This window comes from Sesamum indicum, linkage group LG2 (genome assembly GCF_026168435.1).
Source record: "Sesamum indicum cultivar Baizhima isolate 11 linkage group LG2, ASM2616843v1, whole genome shotgun sequence".
NCBI classification, from domain to species: Eukaryota; Viridiplantae; Streptophyta; class Magnoliopsida; order Lamiales; family Pedaliaceae; genus Sesamum; species Sesamum indicum.
Genome location: NC_142658.1, coordinates 4,161,740 through 4,179,836, shown reverse-complemented (window position 1 = coordinate 4,179,836; position 18,097 = coordinate 4,161,740). Strand labels below are relative to the sequence as shown.

At 35.5% G+C, this 18,097-nt stretch overlaps 2 protein-coding genes across 3 annotated transcripts; both read left to right on the top strand.

Annotated features, from left to right (window-relative positions):
* Positions 1 to 76: 76 nt before the first annotated feature.
* DWA2 (DWD (DDB1-binding WD40 protein) hypersensitive to ABA 2) lies at positions 77 to 7,360 on the top strand. Its single transcript, XM_011102775.3, has 13 exons — positions 77 to 232; positions 318 to 401; positions 485 to 617; positions 1,172 to 1,283; positions 2,392 to 2,491; positions 4,196 to 4,323; positions 4,830 to 4,899; positions 5,467 to 5,555; positions 5,840 to 5,885; positions 6,159 to 6,232; positions 6,319 to 6,392; positions 6,466 to 6,524; positions 6,983 to 7,360. Exons 1-13 carry the CDS (start codon positions 188 to 190, stop codon positions 7,022 to 7,024), a joined length of 1,056 nt encoding a protein of 351 aa, XP_011101077.1. The 5' UTR covers positions 77 to 187; the 3' UTR covers positions 7,025 to 7,360.
* A 3,032-nt stretch (positions 7,361 to 10,392) lies between these two features.
* LOC105179169 (inactive purple acid phosphatase-like protein) lies at positions 10,393 to 16,530 on the top strand. Of its 2 annotated transcripts, none has more exons than XM_011102765.3 (11): positions 10,393 to 11,009; positions 12,115 to 12,206; positions 12,367 to 12,560; positions 14,139 to 14,178; positions 14,286 to 14,367; positions 14,539 to 14,616; positions 14,691 to 14,816; positions 15,079 to 15,200; positions 15,706 to 15,772; positions 16,013 to 16,087; positions 16,163 to 16,530. In XM_011102765.3, exons 1-11 carry the CDS (start codon positions 10,717 to 10,719, stop codon positions 16,311 to 16,313), a joined length of 1,320 nt encoding a protein of 439 aa, XP_011101067.1. In that variant the 5' UTR covers positions 10,393 to 10,716; the 3' UTR covers positions 16,314 to 16,530. The 2 variants fall into 2 exon arrangements, with proteins under 2 accessions (XP_011101067.1, XP_011101072.1); XM_011102770.3 differs by having other exon boundaries at positions 10,395 to 11,009; positions 15,706 to 15,745.
* The last annotated feature ends 1,567 nt before the right edge of the window (positions 16,531 to 18,097 follow it).

The following is an 18,097-nucleotide window of genomic DNA, read 5'->3' as shown; positions in this document are numbered from 1 at the left end:
TTTTTAGTTTTTTTATTATGGATAGATGTTGGGAAAGGCCCAAAATGAAACCGAACTTGAGCCATGATTCCGACCTTGCCCATGTTCGGCCCAATAGGACCCAATTTTTCAAAGCCGAATCTGATTCATTCTGCTTCGTATATGCGATACTTTTCAGAGTAGAATTCCAAAATTAGCTGCCACGAAAATGCAAGGTGGATCAACCGGCATCGGCTATGGTCTCAAATATCAGGTCAGTTTTTCTGAATCTGCTGAAATGCATAAACCCTAATTCATGGAAAGGAGATGAGTATCTGAAGTAAATTGGATTACACCAGGCGAGATGCATTTCGGATGTGAAAGCGGATACAGATCACACCAGCTTCCTCACCGGTACACTCAGCCTCAAAGAAGAAAATGAGGTCGTGACGAATTTCAATCGTGGATTAATATACGGAATTATAGTGCATGCCGTTTTTTTATCTCAATGTGGTTGGATTTTCAGGTGCATTTGCTAAGGCTTTCGTCTGGCGGTACTGAATTGATCTGCGAGGGTTTGTTTTCGCACCCGAATGAAATCTGGGATCTCGCTTCTTGTCCTTTTGATCAACGGATTTTCTCAACTGTATTCTCTTCCGGTAATTTCAAAAGTTTTAGTTTCAGATTTTTAAATAGTAGTATTTACATCATGCATCAATTATTTCATGGTGATTAGGCTGAAAAGCGACCAAGTGCTTGAATTTTGCTGGAGATAAGTAACAATTCTAACTTAATAAACCAGTCTTACGACTATTTATTATGCATTAATTTTTTAAGCTCGCTCAATCTTGATAGTTTATGAAGTGATTGGAAATCTAGTAATTATCCAGCTACTTGAGCTATTTAGATTGATTAAAGCTCGATATGAAATTTAAACTCAGGTCCCAATCTGCGTTCTTTGGCTCGATTAAATGTATTTTGCTCTAGATTCGGTTATTGTTGTTTGAACTTTTTGTCTATAGTTACGACAAAAAGCAGGTTGCTATTTATAACTTTTAAGTATCTCTAAACAGCTCTAGAATGTTAAATATTTGGTTTGTGATTGAATCCGAAATTAAATCTGGAAACTTTGTCGTATAGCTCTTATCTGGCAGAAAACCTTAATCATATTAATGCCTTATGGTGTTCTGTTATCTGTTGTGTTGTTTCAAAGGGGAGACATATGGGGCAGCAGTATGGCAAATCCCTGAGTTGTATGGCCAGCTGAGTTCTCCTCAATTGGAAAGTGTTGCTTCTCTAGATGGCCACACTTGCAAGATTAGATGGTGAGCCTGTTTTAAAGGATCAACTGTGAGGTTGAACTGAAGTGGAATAGGACATGTATTTATTCACAGTTAGTGTATGAAATTAGTACATACTTTATTGTTAAAACAGTAGAACCTGCATAAAATACTATCATAAAAGTAGTTGAATGGCAGCAGATGACGGAATGACATATGTCACTTCTGAATCCAATAATTTACGTCTCTCGTCCAGTCAGTCAGTTGTTATAGTAGAGCGTGGGTACGTTCTTTCAGGTTTTTAATCCTTCCCGATCAGCTTTCTTGCTTACGGCACTTCCTTTGCCTTGAGAATGGGAACCCCTGAAGTGAAGCTATGGGTTGAAGTCTCTTTTCTTTTCAGATAATATAATAAGATACCTTTCCAGTTTCCATATCCTCTAGCCCAATCCAATTTAGGCACAAACTGGTTCTTAAATGTGTGCTCTTAATTTTAGGAATGCTGCAAAAACTGCTGAACCATTAGGTACTATTACAAATAATTATCCTCTCTTTCCACTTTTTTCTCTGAGTGCTACATTAGTTTCCCAGTTTGTAGGAAGCTTCGCTGTTAACTAATCTTTCTTTTACTTTCCTCAGTTTTTGTGAAATCGGTTCTATTGGGGAAAAAAAAACTTGCGTTTTGTCATAGTTTGCTTTAGGTTCCTAACAAAAGCTCTTGTAATTAGGTAAAAAACTGTACACATTTTTGCAATTATTAAGGCATCATTAAAATGATACCAGCGTCGGACTTTCATGCAGTAGACATTCTTGTTCGCACGCTCTCTTCCAGTGCGCCGTATTCATTGGGAGTCATAAATTTTGCTCCCAGAGATATAGAATACATGTCCTTGACCTTGTCTTATTGATGGAAGAAAGAAAATAATAAGGGGATTTTCTATTATCCTCATTCAGTAATTTGAGATAATGGAACTTTATATTTTCTGGTCTTTTCATGTACACCTGAGACTATTACGAAAAATAGTAGTTTCATTATATCGATCATGCTGTTCATTGGATAAAATAAAAATTCTATTCTGTTTGAAGGTATCCCAATTTTCCAAGACAATAGTATGTGTCTTGTATATGAGATCATATTGCATGTTGTTTTTAGTGTACTCTGGTGGCCTACTGGAAGACATGACAAGCTAGTTAGTGTTGATGAGCAGAATCTCTTCCTGTGGAGCTTAGACACTTCAAAGAAGACTGCTCAGGTATGAGTCACCTGCAGAAATCATTGAGTTGCTGAAGACAGATTATGGGCTCAGTTGTCCTTTTTGGCTATTGATATAATCTGTATTTGTTTTACTGTTTCATGAAAATGGTTGACTCTATTTGTCCTGCCTTTTACTTTGATTGAATGTTGGAGGGTTTGAAAGAGAATATAAATCCTATTATACTACCAAATCCTTGAACTGCTTAGTATGGGACCTTACCACGTATGCCCCTAAAAGTACAAGCTGCTAGTGGATGAAGACACTGTTAGATGATATCAAAAACTGGGAATTGTTTAAGAAATTTTATTGTGGATTAAATTGGCCGTCCAACCTATATGGCATGAGCTAATGGGTCCTCATGAACAACCTCATATCTTTTGAAATATATTTGATATATGGAGACAATTTATCAAGTAAATTTTGGTAATCAGGAAAATGGAGACATGTGCTTTCTGTTGTATAATCTGTTACTGCAATGGGAGTTCTTCTTGGTGGATTTTCTTTTTCTAAATTTATTAGCCCCAACTAAATTCCTTTTGCCTTCTTACTGTTACATTTTTTCTTATTATCATGGCTGCTACTGTAGACTTGAAGCGTTTTGTTTCCATGCCTATATTTGGTATAAGTACATATAGATTTACATATTTATATGGCATATGTATAATGTAAACATATACATATTCTTATGAACAACTTCAGCAAATTTGGTTAAATCTTCTGTTTTCTAGAAATCATCCTGAGGCTCTCCTTTTCCCTTTTCCATAATCTTTATTATATGTTTTATGGTGGTTTAGGAATAATGTCATAGTAATTGACTGTGTCCTAACATCTTGTCAGGCGCATCTTTGAGCCCTCAAATCTTTTTCGTTAATTGATTTTGCAATGCTCAATGTTTGAGAGTCATTACCTCATGATAATGATTTCTTCTTGTATTTCTTTAAGTACATATAGATCTACATATTTATATGTGCGTGTGTATAATGTATACATATATATATACATATTCTTATGAATAACCTCCGCAAATTTGATTAACTCTTCTGTTTTGGAAATCATCCCGAGGCTCTCCCTTTTTCCTTTTCCATAATCTTTTTATATGTTTGATGGTGGTTTAGGAATAATGCCACAGTAATTGACACTGTCCTAACATCTTGTTAAACGCATCTTTAAGCCCTCAAATCTTTTCCGTTAATTGATTTTGCAATGCTCAATATTGGAGAGTCATTATCTCATGATAATGATTTCTGCTTTGAAGATTAAATTTCTTATCTTGTTTGATTATTTAGGATACAAGTAAATTTCTTGATGCTACTATTGGTTCTGACCAATGATCCTCAACTTTACATACTGTATTCTTCATTCATGTTTTCTGGTTTCCACCAGTTTAATTATTTCGTTCTCCATTTTCACCCATCTCAATCTTGTATAATTAACTAGGAGGAAGTTCCATGAACATTGTTGAATAAATAAGCAAGTTTTATTCATTATTTATTAATTATGTTCAATCTTGTTTTGTTATTAAAGTTAAGTATTACTATGGTGTAGGCTTTTTTCCCTAACTCATGTTTGTTTCTGCATCAATTCTTGATTTCATCAACCTGTGATGAAATGCCACTGAAACAGGGATGTTAACCCACATAATGACCTTGTAGCTTCTGATTTCTTGGCTAATTCTTATTCTGGTCCTGCTATGTAATCTAGGTACAATCACAAGAATCAGCTGGCATGCTTCATTATTTAACTGGCGGAGCATGGGATCCTCATGACTCCAATTCCATTTCTTTAACATGTGATTCATCAGTTCAGCTTTGGGATTTGAGGACAATGAAGTACGTCGAATTTAATTTCACATATCTGCATATTCTTGACTAATAAATTACTTGAAATCTGTTTTTTTTTTATCTTAATAATCAAGCAAATTTCTGAAATATTTTACTGTTAAGGTTTCTCAAATCTTAGTTTATTCCTTATTGGTACCTTATGATTTTGTTTTTTAAGTATAAGAATAATTATTCCAAGGTTTCTCCTTTGTCTTTGTTGTCAATTTTCCCATGTTGCAATTGATGTTCTGGCACTTCTTACTGCTCAACCTCCAATCTAATAGTGCCATTACATATGTAGTTGTGGTTCTTCAGAAGCTTTAGCTACCACCAAGACTAGAACAAACATCGTCCATGACTTGGTTAAATATTTAGTATATTTGCTATCAATAAATATAAATTCCTCTTTGATAAGGTCCCCAAGGGGGCTTAGTTTTCCTCGTGCCAATTCTTCATGTCTTTTTACTGAAATCCACATATTTACTACAGCTATAACATCATACTTATGCTTGCAGGAAGACCAATTCAATTGAGCATGCGCATGTCCGTAATGTGGACTATGACATGAAAAAGAGGTACACACTTGTAAGTATGCTGCAACTTGATGAGTCTTTTTCCTTCGATAATATTTTAATGATTTAAAATTTGTGCGTTAAACGTGGTATCTTTTCCTTGTGAAGGTTAGGGTATCATCATCTTACCCTCCTTTTTTTATTTAATTAAGCACACGTGTATTTATCATATGGCTATGATGTACCCATATATTGTGAACACCTCTACTTGATGGTGAACAAGACAACATTTCACACCTATAGTCTTCGAACGACACTAAATTTGCATTCCATCAAGCACATAAGCATAAAGGCAGACGTGCTATGAAATTGTACATTAAAGAATAATTAGTGGAAAACGCACCATAAGCACACCCACTATAATCCGTGCACAGTATATGCAGCAGGCTTTCACTAGGCACAAGAATGTCAAACGGGATGAAAGAACTAGCAATTCATTCTTGGTTCTCCGACCCAATCTTACTGGGTGAGAATTGCAGCCATAGCAGTTTGGATCCAATAATCTTGCATTTGCCATATACCCTGAATGCAACTCCTCCCTTCAAATTGTGAGTTTATGTGCTGGTTTGAGATTTCTCAGGTAACCGCTGAAGATGAATCAGGCATTCATATATGGGACCTTAGAAAGCTGAAGTTTCCAGTTGCAGATCTTCCTGGGCATCCACACTGGTAATTTTTTTTAAATTCTGTGACCCTGTCTTATCCTGTTGTCCTAGATGTAATAGGTTTCATCTGTTATTCATTCTTGAACAAAATATTTTTTATTATTGTTATGCTCTCCTTTCTTTTAGTCACGGTCTTGGTTTTCTCCCATCAGCAGCTCCATTAAGAATTTTTCTTTTTGTTTCTTGCATTTACTTTTTTTGGGTTATCATTGTAGTGTGAGTAAGTTCTTTGAATTGTCATTGCCTGTTTGGTTATTTGAGAATTAATAAGTATGTTATTGGTGATAGGACGTGGACTGTTAAATGTAATCCTGTGTATGAGGGCCTGATTCTGGTACGCTCTTACACCTCCCTCCATTATTCCTCTTCCTCTGCTCCCTGTATTTTTGCGAAACTTTACTCTTAACTTTATTTACTTTTTCCCAAAAAAGAATTCTGAAAACCAATTAGCAGAACCAAATAGAAATTTAACAAAGTACTTATAGTCATCAATATGTCAACTTTTCTCAGAGCATGTTGTCTTCTAATTACTTGGTGTTCGAAACCAGTGAGAATTGTTTAACTTGTAGTCGTTGATATTTTGCTGATGGTGCCAAAGCTTTTGTAGAGTGCTGGAACTGATTCAGCTGTCAATTTGTGGTTGGCCTCTTCCCTAGGCCGGAATGATTCGGCATCAGATAGGTCTGAAATTTATGAGCCCATTGTAATGTGTTATGTGCACTGTCATTGTTGAATGGTTCTGTGAATTACATACATTTTTTTGCTAGTTTGGCGGCGCCCCCAACCCGGAGGATAGAACCTTTGCTGAATTCCTATAATGACTATGAAGACAGTGTTTATGGTAATTGATGCAACCTTGGATTCTCCTTCAACTTTGCTGCAGAAATAAGCTTGATTGATTTTACATTATTCAGGTCTTGCTTGGAGTTCCCGGGAGCCATGGATATTTGCATCATTGTCGTATGATGGAAGGGTAAGTTGCATATCTTATATGCCATGGACATGCCATGGTTTTAGACAGTTCCATGTGTTAGCTGTTATCTGTCTAAGCTCCAGTTTATGGTTGTACTGGATTTTCTTAATATGATATATGATAAAATCAACAAAGGGTTGAGTTGGAGGATTTCAGTTTCAGGAGACTATTTGGTACTAAGGATTTCTAATCACTCAAATATTTTAATTTTGAAACTCTAAAACAATGATTGGAAAAAAAAGATCAAAATGGGTGCTTAAGATTTGAAAATATAGTAGTCACAGTTATTCAAAAGAGTTCAATATAATTGTTATCAAGGATTTGAAATTGTTCTCTGACATCTGTGTCCCCGGATGGAACCTAGATTAACTTACAATTTGCTAATTTTGGTTGCTTTACTTTCAACAGTATCATTTGTTGCTTGAACTTGGTTGCAACAACTTATTCTCGTTGTGCAGGTGGTTGTAGAATCAATAAAACCTCATCTTCCTAGAAAATGAAATGGAACCATGTAGTAAGTGCAAATTCTTAAACCCAGTTTCTCTTGTGATTTCCTTAATCTGGTTTCCCTTACCAGATATACAGCATTCTGTTCAAACCAGATACTCATGAAAACTTTTAGAAACCTGATCTCACCGACACCGATCACATTTGTGAAATCTACTTTGTATGAAGACTGTATTTCATATTTCAGCTTTGCTACAATTTTGTAAGATGAAATTTCTTTTCTTTTTCTTTTTGAAACGTACTTGTCCTATTTCATCTTCTACCATCATATGTATTGTGTAGTCATGGACCGTTGGATTTTCTATGCAAGTTGGATTGGCTGTTATTAACTCTGTAGCACATGGAGGCAGAATGTCATACTCTATCCATAGAGTTTATGGCCTGAATATATTTGTCTTGTTTGGTGGGGGAAAAAGGTTTTGATGTCTTGGGAAAGTGTCTGAGTCCTTTTGTCATTTTCCTTGCCAAGCCAAATGCCACTACAGGAAGCCATGGACCATTGACATGTTATTTTTGTTTAGACACCACCATTAGATACTGATGACTAATTACTAATTTGCTCTCTGAACTTAATTATTTTTTCCTAGTGAAGTTATTTATATAGTTTCCCTATGTATAGAGTCGTCCCCAACACATCCTATTTGTGCCTTCTTTGCTTGTATATTAGCATGATTTAGAGACATTTTAGCCGATTTCTGGATTTACATTTACCAGTGATTAGTTCGTAAAAAGTATCCAATTACAGGAGATGAGTGTAATTGGTTTGGCCGGATCAAATTGATTAAGGCATAATGTTAGTGGTTGAATATATTACTACTTGTGTTGCAAGTATTGGATGACAAGTTGTGGCTTATTTCCTTGTGCCATTTTTCAACCCACGGAAAGATTGGAATCACAACTTGAAAACAAGAGAAAAAAGTCCTCCAAAATTTTGTGGAAGAATGGCTGCTCCAAATGAAATGGATAAGAGCGTGATTTATGAGTTGAAGTGACCTTGACCTTATCCTAATATTGCATAGTGTGGAGTTTGTCTGGAGAACAAAAGATGAGTGATTTCGGTTTCCTCGTTCATAGGCAGAAAATCTGTGTCGTGGGAGGTCCACGTGGCGGTCATTTCAACCAAGAGCGCCGCGTCATATCCTTCCTGACACGTAAGTTTCCACAACTTTTCAGCTTATCCAACAACCTTTGCCCAGTCATTAATACACCTGGTGCTGACACGTGGAATACATATACATTGTGGGTCCAAGTACATGTGTTTTTGAAGTAATAATAAAGTGAAAAGGATCTTCCTTCAATCCAAAAGGAGTGATAGATATGTAGGAAATCTGATTCTGAATGCATGCTTTGAGGGCTGTCGTGTTGGTGGCCCCGGCTCCTGCCCCCTGCCTTCGCTCAGCCACTAACTAAAACTTTATGTGGACGTTCTTGTTCGTAAAGTTATGTTATTTTTTAGGGTTAATTAGATATAGACCCTTGTTAAAAATGTAATCATATTTTTTTTAGAAAAATTTAAAATTATATTTTTTAAAAAAGTTCTCCATTTGCACTTACCCTTTTCATTTTGTACAATTGTATACGAATAATTCTCGGAGGGGTAAGTGTAATTTCAAAAAAAATTAAAAATAAAGTGCAATTTTGTATTTTTAGGGACAGTTTAAGTGTAATTAATCCTATTTTCTATGTAGTTCCTTGACCATATGATCAAGTCTTTCTTTTTTCCTTCGCATTGACATGAGAGTTGGAAATCGGTTTTTGTTGAACATCTTGCCTATAAGCATACTTACAAAAACTTAGTAATACTAAGTCATTTATTCTAAGATGGTTATTTTTAAAGAGGAGGAACTTAATAATTCTAAACATCCTAAAAGAAAAAGCAGGGAAAAGGGAAACTATTGTCATGCATATTCAAGATATTGCATTGTTGGAGCCGTAATCTTACATTTTACGACTTGGATTGAAGAACGTGGTGTTGGTTGATATTTATTTTTATTTACAGTTTCTATAGAGCAATGGAAAAGCCCTGAGGCACGTGAATGCAATAAATTATCTCGATGTTAAGGGCTAGGGCTGTTTTCTTGCCTTGAATTTCCTGCTACAGCGTGTTTGACTAGTAGTACGATAATAGTTTAGCATTTTTGAGTTAGCTTTCCATTTACGGCGCTGCTTCTTGCGAAAACTCTTAGCCATTCTAGTAAGTAGCAACGTAACAACCGCCAGCAACCATACATGGATGATGATAGATATTCCCTTTTGTTTCTTCCCCTCCTCCTCCATGTGCTATTTATTATTAACTACTATTTTTTTTTATTGCCTATATATAATTATTACTTTCGCCCCACCTAACTTTATTGCTCTACCTATACACATCGCTACAAATGGGGATAACTTGCACTTTTGATCCCTATACATCACTATTATTAAATCGATTTTGATTTTTAATCTTTTGAGGGATAATTTTGGTCCCTGAATTTTATATTTTTTGTCTAGTCATTGTATTGAGGTTAAAATTATCAGAGTTCGAGAGCACGCCCATTTAGAGTAATTAAGAGGAAAACACTATAGCAATGGGGTCTAGAGGTGGGGTTTTGTCATTGTGAGAAATTTCGACCTATATTCAATTTTTAAATTTGATAAAGTAATTGATTGGGTCCAATTATTTTTAAAACCAATTATATAAAAATATTCAATGCACGATGCAAAATATTGACGATTTATAAATATAAAATGTAACTTTTTAGATATAAAATACTGTGTTAGTTAGCTTTTGTTGGCTCGGAGGTTGATCCTACGATGTGGTATTTGTATCACATTTCATTTGACTTTTATTTATGAAATTTACCTTTCATTCAAAAAAAGAATGAAAACAATTAAGTTTCAATACAATATAAAAATTAAATACAGAATAAATTACAACAAAATTTTTTTAGATTTATTTTAACTATAAATATTTTTTTTGTTATTTAAAAAATTATACATATTTTTAAAATTAATAATTATTTAATAAATACCTTCTTAAAATAAATTACATGAGAAAATATTTTTAATCGATAATTAATTTTAATAAATTATTTATAATTTTTTTAAAAATAAAAATATTTATAATTATAATAAATTTTAGAGGGGTTGTTTTTAAAATTACCTATAAATTTAATTAGTAAGAAAAAAACAAGAAGAGGAGGAGGGGGGGAGTGGGCGACTGACGCTTAGCTTGAACCTCCCCTGATCAACGACTAACAAAACAACACGTGGCAAATCAAGAGTGGCGTCATGGATTCAAATGTGGGGGGTGGGCTCACCTCACCTCACCTCACCTCACGTGTCGGAGTTAAAATCCCCATTCCTCCCCCCCACCACCGGGATCCGCAGCATCTCTCCCCCCCCCCTCCCCTCCGCCACGAATGTGTGTGTATATATAGTGATTTAGCCGATCAAGGGGAACACAGCACAGCGATTTCCTCCGGTTTTCTCTCCTCCAATGCCTGCATTCCCATTTCTCAATTTTCATCTCTCCGCAGCGTGATACTCGAAATCAGTTGTTCGTTTGAGAGGGGAATTAGAGAAAAGGAAAACGTGGAACCCTGCGGGAGTTTTTTTTGGAAGCTAGGGTTTATCTTTTTAATTATTTATTTTTGGGCTTTGATTATTTGGCCGCTTTACTGCTTGATGGCATTTATGTGAGATAATGACAACGGGAATGGCGGCTGCGAGGGGCTTCACGACGCCGTTTAGTGTGAGGTTGCTGAGGAGAGCTGACGTGGCGCTTTTGAGTGGTAAGAATGGCGTGGTTTTGGAGGTCCGGAGGAAGAAGAGGCGGCTGTTGGCAGCAGGTGACCTTGTCAAGTGTTGCTGTTCCGAGATTCGGGGGGTCTGCGGCTCAGGAAAGAACGCTCAGAAGGGTGAAGAGAGGCTGTTCGAGCACAATAAGAGGCCCACTTATCGAGGTCGGGTCCCTGTTATGCCCTTCGCTTCTCCTCAGTAAGTTTCCGTTTTTTTTTTTCTTTTTCTTTTGTTGGCTTAATCTTTCATCATGATTGAACGCAACCTTTGCTGCTATTTGAGTAAAGCTTTCATTTTTAAGCTTAAATAGTAACGATAGGAAAAACTGATTTCCGCTAATGAGTTGTATGGATAAGCAATTTCCCACTAATGTTTTGGGTATAAGTCAATGCGCAAACTGGATATTTTCTTAAAATGTTTTTACAAATCAAGAGATTTCTGACTTATTTGACGCTCCTCTCCTGTTTGAGGGAAATTTAAATTTTTTACTGGGACTCGACAGGTAATTTCTATGAAAAGTACTATTTTTTTGTTGCTATGGATTGAAAAGTTGATAACTTTGCTAAAGGGATTGAATTCATTTGTTTTATCCGTTTGTGAATGAAAATTATTTGTGATAGTCTGATGAGAGAATCTCTGAATTGAGCTTGTAAACATGCTTATGGTTTGACTCTCAGTGTAGCAAATTTGTTAAAAGTCTTTGGAAATTTATAATATCTAGCTGAACTTGAGGGGGCATATTTAGATTAAATGTTATAAGTACAAAAAACAAATTTCTCTCTTATGCCAATGAATCAAGGAACTCTGGCAGGATTTGAACCCTATTCCTCATGCTGGTGGGGCCGGGGGGATAGGCTCATAGGAGTTGAAAACTAGCAAACATCAAGGAATGGATATAATAACCGTTATATGTTGAATTTGGGATCTAAATGTTTATTTAATGAAAACCTTGTTACAGAAAGAGTGCTTGTTCCAAAGTCTCCTTATCATAAATACTTCAAACTGACACTCATTAGCTGCCAGGTCTTGTGCCAGAGAAGTGATAAAAGCATGATGGCATGAGGGTTTTGTTTTTATTGCAGTTAGTGGTTTCTGACACATAACACTGCGAATCGTGGATTGAATTGTTATTGTACTACTTATTGTGGAATTGCATCATATATTTGATTTAAGGTTCATTTGAAAGAGGACCGTCATCTTGTTATTAAATTGATATATCCACCAGCAATTACGTTAAATGGTATTGAATTAAGACATTAATTGACTGAAGTTTATGATATTTACAAGCACTTCCGGTATGCAGTTCTCGATTTGTTTCCAAACAAGAAAAGTTCTTCTCCCGTTGCACCCCAAGAAGTTCAGGTCCTCAGTCCCGCGATTCTCCCCCTAAACGAGGTGATGCATCTTCACATTCTGTGCTTGCTTCAGACAGACTCTGCCTTATCTTTGAGCTATCTATTTGAATTTTTCAGAGATTCATATAGTGGTTTTCGTCATTGGTTTTCTGTATTATTGCCTGACGAATTTGTCGCACTTAATGCTCCATTTACTGTAGATACTGGTATTGCAAATGAGAAAGACTGGGGCATAAGTTTGTTAAATGAAAATGTCAATGAATCTGGCACTAACGAAGATGGAAGTACTTGGTACCGTGAAAGTGGAGAAGACCTTGGAGAAAATGGATACAGGTGTAGATGGACTAGAATGGGTGGCCAGAGTTCTGACGGCACTTCAGAATGGAAAGAAACGGTATAGACATTCTATATACAGTGTTTTATTTATAAGTGACGTGGAAGTCCATCAGATTCTCCCGCAGTTCTATGTGAACTAATCCAACAAAGAATGAGATTCTCCGTATCTGCCTATGTTCGTTTTGAACTTCTGACATTTTATTTATCGACATGGAAGGAGTGCATATCTCAAGTTGTGAGAATGATATTTTTTATATTTTATGATTTTCTGTTTTTCATTTGCAAGATTTCAAAAGGTTTATGTCACCAGGTGTTTGTCTTGTGTGGGTGGCTGTGTCTAGAAAATATGCTACTTGTTTGATGTCCTGTATCCTGTCCTGTCTCAATATTATTAAGAAAGATATCCATAGGCAACTAGGCTTTAAGAGATGTGGCTTCAAGATCTGACAAAGAAAATGACAGTTATGCTGAACACTTAGTTGGTGTAGACTAAATCACTCAGTGACTGCTCTCTAATTTATAGAAGCAAAAAAACACAACCCTGATCTAGAAAATCATATGTCTATGAATGATACGAGATTCTTTCCGGAAAAGGAAAGCAAGAGTTTATTAAAAATGCTGGTTGGGAAATCAATGTGAATTTTCAAGTGATTGAATTAACAATTTAATTTGAGCTTCTGACTTGAAATAACAATTTAATTTTAGCTTCACTGCTTGTCAGAAATAAAATTTTGTGCCATATATTAGCTGACTTATTGAATTGTTTAACCTACGGTCTTGACTTTTTATATCAATGATAGTTTTCAGATAAATAGATAATATTGATAGTCTTGATCTATGATTGTTTTGAGGTGACTAGATAGTACAATTTAAAGAAGTTCATAAGATTTTAAGTCATGTTATAAAATGTCAAGGGTCCTATCTTATTAACATAGTTGAGTGAAAAACAGAAGATGATAAAATATCAAATTGAGTGACTCATTAAATTATGGGCAAACATGTTCTGAGAGCTTAGAGAATTTTAGGTTTGAGCTTTATGGCTTTGATATTTGGAAATTTGTGGACTTCATTTTTCTCCTGTTGTGTATAATCAGTATTTTGGTCTGAGGTGGTGTAGGCTGGCGATCATGCTCAATTTTCTTAAGTATTCTCTCTATCATTAGCTAAGGTTTAATGGAACATTTTTCCTTGCTTCTTGCCTTCTTCTCTTTGGATCTTAAGATTTTCAGTCTAAGTACATCCCACTCCATTGACGGGTAATTAGTGCTGTTGGTTGGTTTATCTTAAATATAGGATTGCATTACTTTTACCTGCATAACTTTTTATTCCTGCTTTTGGCACAGTTTTAATACTGTTGTAATTATTAACTTTTCTTTTATTATGAAGTGTGCGTCAACTTTGACTGGTCACCTTTCTTCTGGGGTGAAACTTTTGCTATTCTTCTGAGCAATTTTTCTTGTGTACAAGTTCTGATTAGTAGCGCAGAATTGGTTGAAGTAACAGAATTTCTTACTGGTTTTCTTAATTGAAATATTGAGTTATGCTAGTAGTTGCTGATATCTATTTGTTTTTATAACCTTATTAAGTATCATCCCAGGTGGATGCATTTAATTGGATTTGTTGATCTCCTTGACAGTGGTGGGAGAAAAGTGATTGGACTGGATACAAAGAGCTAGGTACTGGTACTAAGTTGTGCTTTTCAGCTTTTGCCTCGTAACTCTGTGAGGATGAAAAATTCTTATAATAGATTCCAGATCATGCTTTATCTTGTACTGCTTCTCAGGTGTTGAAAAATCTGGAAGAAATGCAGAAGGGGATTCTTGGTGGGAAACATGGCGAGAAGTTCTTCACCAGGATGAATGGAGGTTTTCTGTTTGCATGTCCTTCACCCCTCAACCCATTATCTCTCCCCCACAACCCACCCAAATAAAAAATTAAAGAAAGAAAGAAAGAAAGAACACCACTCTTCTCCTTCTTAAAAGTAGTTTTGTTGTACGGTTTCTCATCCTTAAATTGCAAATGCATTTAAACTGCAGTAATTTGGCAAGGATAGAGCGAAGTGCGCAGAAACAAGCAAAATCAGGAACAGAAAATGCTGGGTGGTATGAGAATTGGTAAGAGAGGTAGAAACATTTGACAAACAACAAAAATGCCTAACGTATATAGAGTAAAATTGTCTCCAATGCAGGTGGGAAAAATATGATGCCAAAGGCTGGACTGAAAAAGGGGCACACAAATATGGTAGACTGAACGAACAATCCTGGTGGGAGAAGTGGGGAGAGCATTATGATGGAAGAGGATCAGTCCTGAAGTGGTATTTTCCCACTCTCTTTCTCTTCCTGAGTTGACCTTGCCCTGGGTATTGTATCTTATTCTTTATACTGCAACTTGGGATCCATCTGACAAACTATTTCTAGCTATATGTAGCATTTGTCACTGCTGTGGAAGTTCTATGTTATTTAATGATCCTAGAATTGCTCCAAAAATTAATTTTAGATTAGAAGCATATAATTATATGCTGATCTGAGACCTCTCTTCTACTCTGTAGCTTTTTGATGGTTTTGTTCTCTCTCCAGGACTGATAAGTGGGCTGAGACTGAACTTGGAACTAAATGGGGAGACAAATGGGAAGAGAAATTTTTTGCTGGCATTGGTTCACGCCAAGGGGAGACATGGCATGTCTCTCCCAGTGGTGAAAGTATGGATCAATTCTTTTTCTACAGCAATTTGGATTCTAGACAACCATCTACTCAGTCTACCGAACAACTGATATATATTAAGCTTGTAAAGAACACAAAATATCTGGTGACAAGAGTAATGAAGGTTCTAAGTTATATCAAGCATGCATATGCATCTAATATTTATGACAGATACTCCCGTGATGGTAGATTAATGTATTTCTCACCAAATACCTCAGGTCAAAATATTATTTTTCGACCATTGATAAATTCAAGGTGGTTTTCTTTTGTTGGTTTCTTTAAGATGGTGGCTAATGACTGTTTGAAGCTTTTCAAGACTGAATTGTTGATTGATAGGACTATTGGAAATGACATTGTCATGAGATTGTGATGTATACGTTAATGCTGCTGATTTTATGTTGATTTGACATCTAGCATCGCATTTCTCCGACAATTGTTGCTGATGACTTGGCACTTAATATTTCATCCTTTGCAACTGATTCTTCTTTTCCTTGACAAATACAGGATGGTCACGGACGTGGGGAGAAGAGCACTTTGGAAATGGGTACGTGATGCAAGACAAGCATCTTTGGTAGTATAAGCTTTCTTCATGATATAATATACTTCTACTATGAGTTTGTTGGTTTTGACAAAGTTCTAGATGTTAACAGTAGTGAGCACGTTTAGCAAAACACCTTCCACTTTTCTTATGGCGTTTTACAAGAAAATGCCTCTCTAAGAATAAATGCAGAAATACAAGACGCATTTACAGCTAACAAGCATGTTGTATTGGCGAGTGGAAATTGATCAGACTTTGTTTTTTGTATGGCAGCAAAGTGCACAAGTATGGCAAAAGTACCACCGGAGAAAGCTGGGATATTGTTGTAGATGAAGAAACATACTATGAGTAAGTGTTCTTTTTAAATTCGACATTTCATACCTTAATGAAGTGACCACTGATCAGTTCAACTTGTCATTGAAGGGCCGAACCACATTATGGATGGGCAGATGTCGTCGGTGATTCAACACAATTACTGTCGATCGAGCCCCGAGAAAGACCTCCTGGTGTTTTCCCAAATCTTGATTTTGGATCATCCCCACCACCTCCAAGAGAGCCATCTGGTTCTTCATGACTGGTTAACAGTTGGTGCTTTGACATAGGTGGTTGGAAACTTCATTAAATCTGTCTGTAATTGTTTGAAGCCTCTCGTGCAGAGAATGTTGCGCTGTTTATGCTTCATTCTATTCATTTTTTCAATATTTTTCCTCATCCTAATGTCATTTGGACACTGCAGCCATTGGTTTGGACATTTTCCGTACACTTCTTGAATGTTATTGCAGTTGCTCTAATTTGCACCTCAGTTGGGGCAGCAGGTTACATTCGTTTGTATAATAAATTTGGTAGCGTGGTGGGTGGATGATAGCTACACCGTCTACCTATTTATTATTCATTTGAATTTTGAGCTGCTCAATCATTTTATTCAAAGTTAGCCTGAAAATAGGAAAAGTAATATGTAAGAGACGTTAATTCCTGCAAAAAAAAGCTGGAAAACAGTGTCTATTGATTAATAATTATTATTGTTTTGCGAATTAATAAAAGAAAAAAATGGATATATGGTTCAGAGTTAGGGGTAGAAATAGAGCGGGTGGATGCACCTGGGCCCACCCCATCACATTACAATAAGAAACTCCATCAGGAATTGGGTCTGATTCGATAGATTTTCTTTTTTGGAAAATTTTAATTGTTACACAAATATAAAACAAAAAAAAAAAAAAAAACTCAATATATATGATGAAAAATAAAATTGTTCCATCTCTTGGGGTGGGTCCTCATGGACTAACCCGTTCTTGATTTTTTAGGTTCAAACTCGCCCCATTAAAAACAGATCTGGAACGAGTTTTTTCAGATCCGAATTCAATAGTCTTCATATCAGAAAATTAATCACAACCCTTGAATTGAAAAATTGAGATATTATGCTGAAAGTTGAAAGCTGCATACCCCACTTCTGACAAGCTAAAAAGCCACATTTCATTAATATATAAATATTTGATTAGAAAATGAAAGAGCAAAGGTCAAAATGGCAATCTATTCTGAAAACGGCTAAGCCCACCGCCAGCTGACTGTTGTCGAATTGAGGATGACAATAAAATAAAAATGATTAGATCAATAAATCCAACCTCCACTCCACATGGCGTCCCCTTTTCATCAAAAATATTCCTCAATTTCCCCTCCCTACATTCCTCTCGATCTCCCCTCCCCACCACCACCACTTTATTCTCCCCGCATCTCTCATAAATTCCGTACATCATTGTAATTTTTTCTTTTCATTTTGATTATTTCGTCCCTTAACAATTAGTCTAATTCGTCAATTTTCATTAGATTTCTATTATTTTCTTTTTTATGATCAACTCATCAAAATATCATTGTGAATTAGGAATTATAATTTTAATTATTTCTAAAACTTTTCTGATTTTTTTATGAATCAAGTGGATAAATTTTTATTTATAATTTTTCAAGATTTTTCATCAACCATGTTCAATTTTTTTACAAATTTTTAATTTTTTTTAAAAAAATATACGGTAAGAGTAAAATTAATAATTTTATTCCTTAATCAAAAAATTAGATAATTTTATCAAATATTAAGAATATTTATAATTATGTTAAATTTCATAAAAAAAAATCACTATAATTTAGCCTATATTTAATTCGACATCACCTACCACCGAAATCATTATTTCTTAGACAGAAAGTTGCCATATGTCATTAGTCCTTTGTCCGAATCGAACAATGATTCAAATTTATTACTCTAACATGCAAATTATACCACATAATTTTCTCAACCTACCATTCATACTTTATGTTGAAATCAGAGTTAAGATTACGAAAGTTTTGGTTACTCAAGTTCTGAAAATCGTG

What these genes read in the sequence shown, in the direction of transcription:
- DWA2 (XM_011102775.3), top strand. Translation starts at nt 188, where the DNA reads ATGCAAGGTGGATCAACCGGCATCGGCTATGGTCTCAAATATCAG. An exon ending in GCCTCAAAGAAGAAAATGAG is followed by an intron (nt 402 to 484) that starts GTCGTGACGAAT and finishes TTGGATTTTCAG; the next exon opens with GTGCATTTGCTAAGGCTTTC. An exon ending in CTATGAAGACAGTGTTTATG is followed by an intron (nt 6,393 to 6,465) that starts GTAATTGATGCA and finishes TACATTATTCAG; the next exon opens with GTCTTGCTTGGAGTTCCCGG.
- LOC105179169 (XM_011102765.3), top strand. Translation starts at nt 10,717, where the DNA reads ATGACAACGGGAATGGCGGCTGCGAGGGGCTTCACGACGCCGTTTAGT. An exon ending in CTTCAGAATGGAAAGAAACG is followed by an intron (nt 12,561 to 14,138) that starts GTATAGACATTC and finishes TCTCCTTGACAG; the next exon opens with TGGTGGGAGAAAAGTGATTG. An exon ending in ATGCAAGACAAGCATCTTTG is followed by an intron (nt 15,773 to 16,012) that starts GTAGTATAAGCT and finishes TTTGTATGGCAG; the next exon opens with CAAAGTGCACAAGTATGGCA.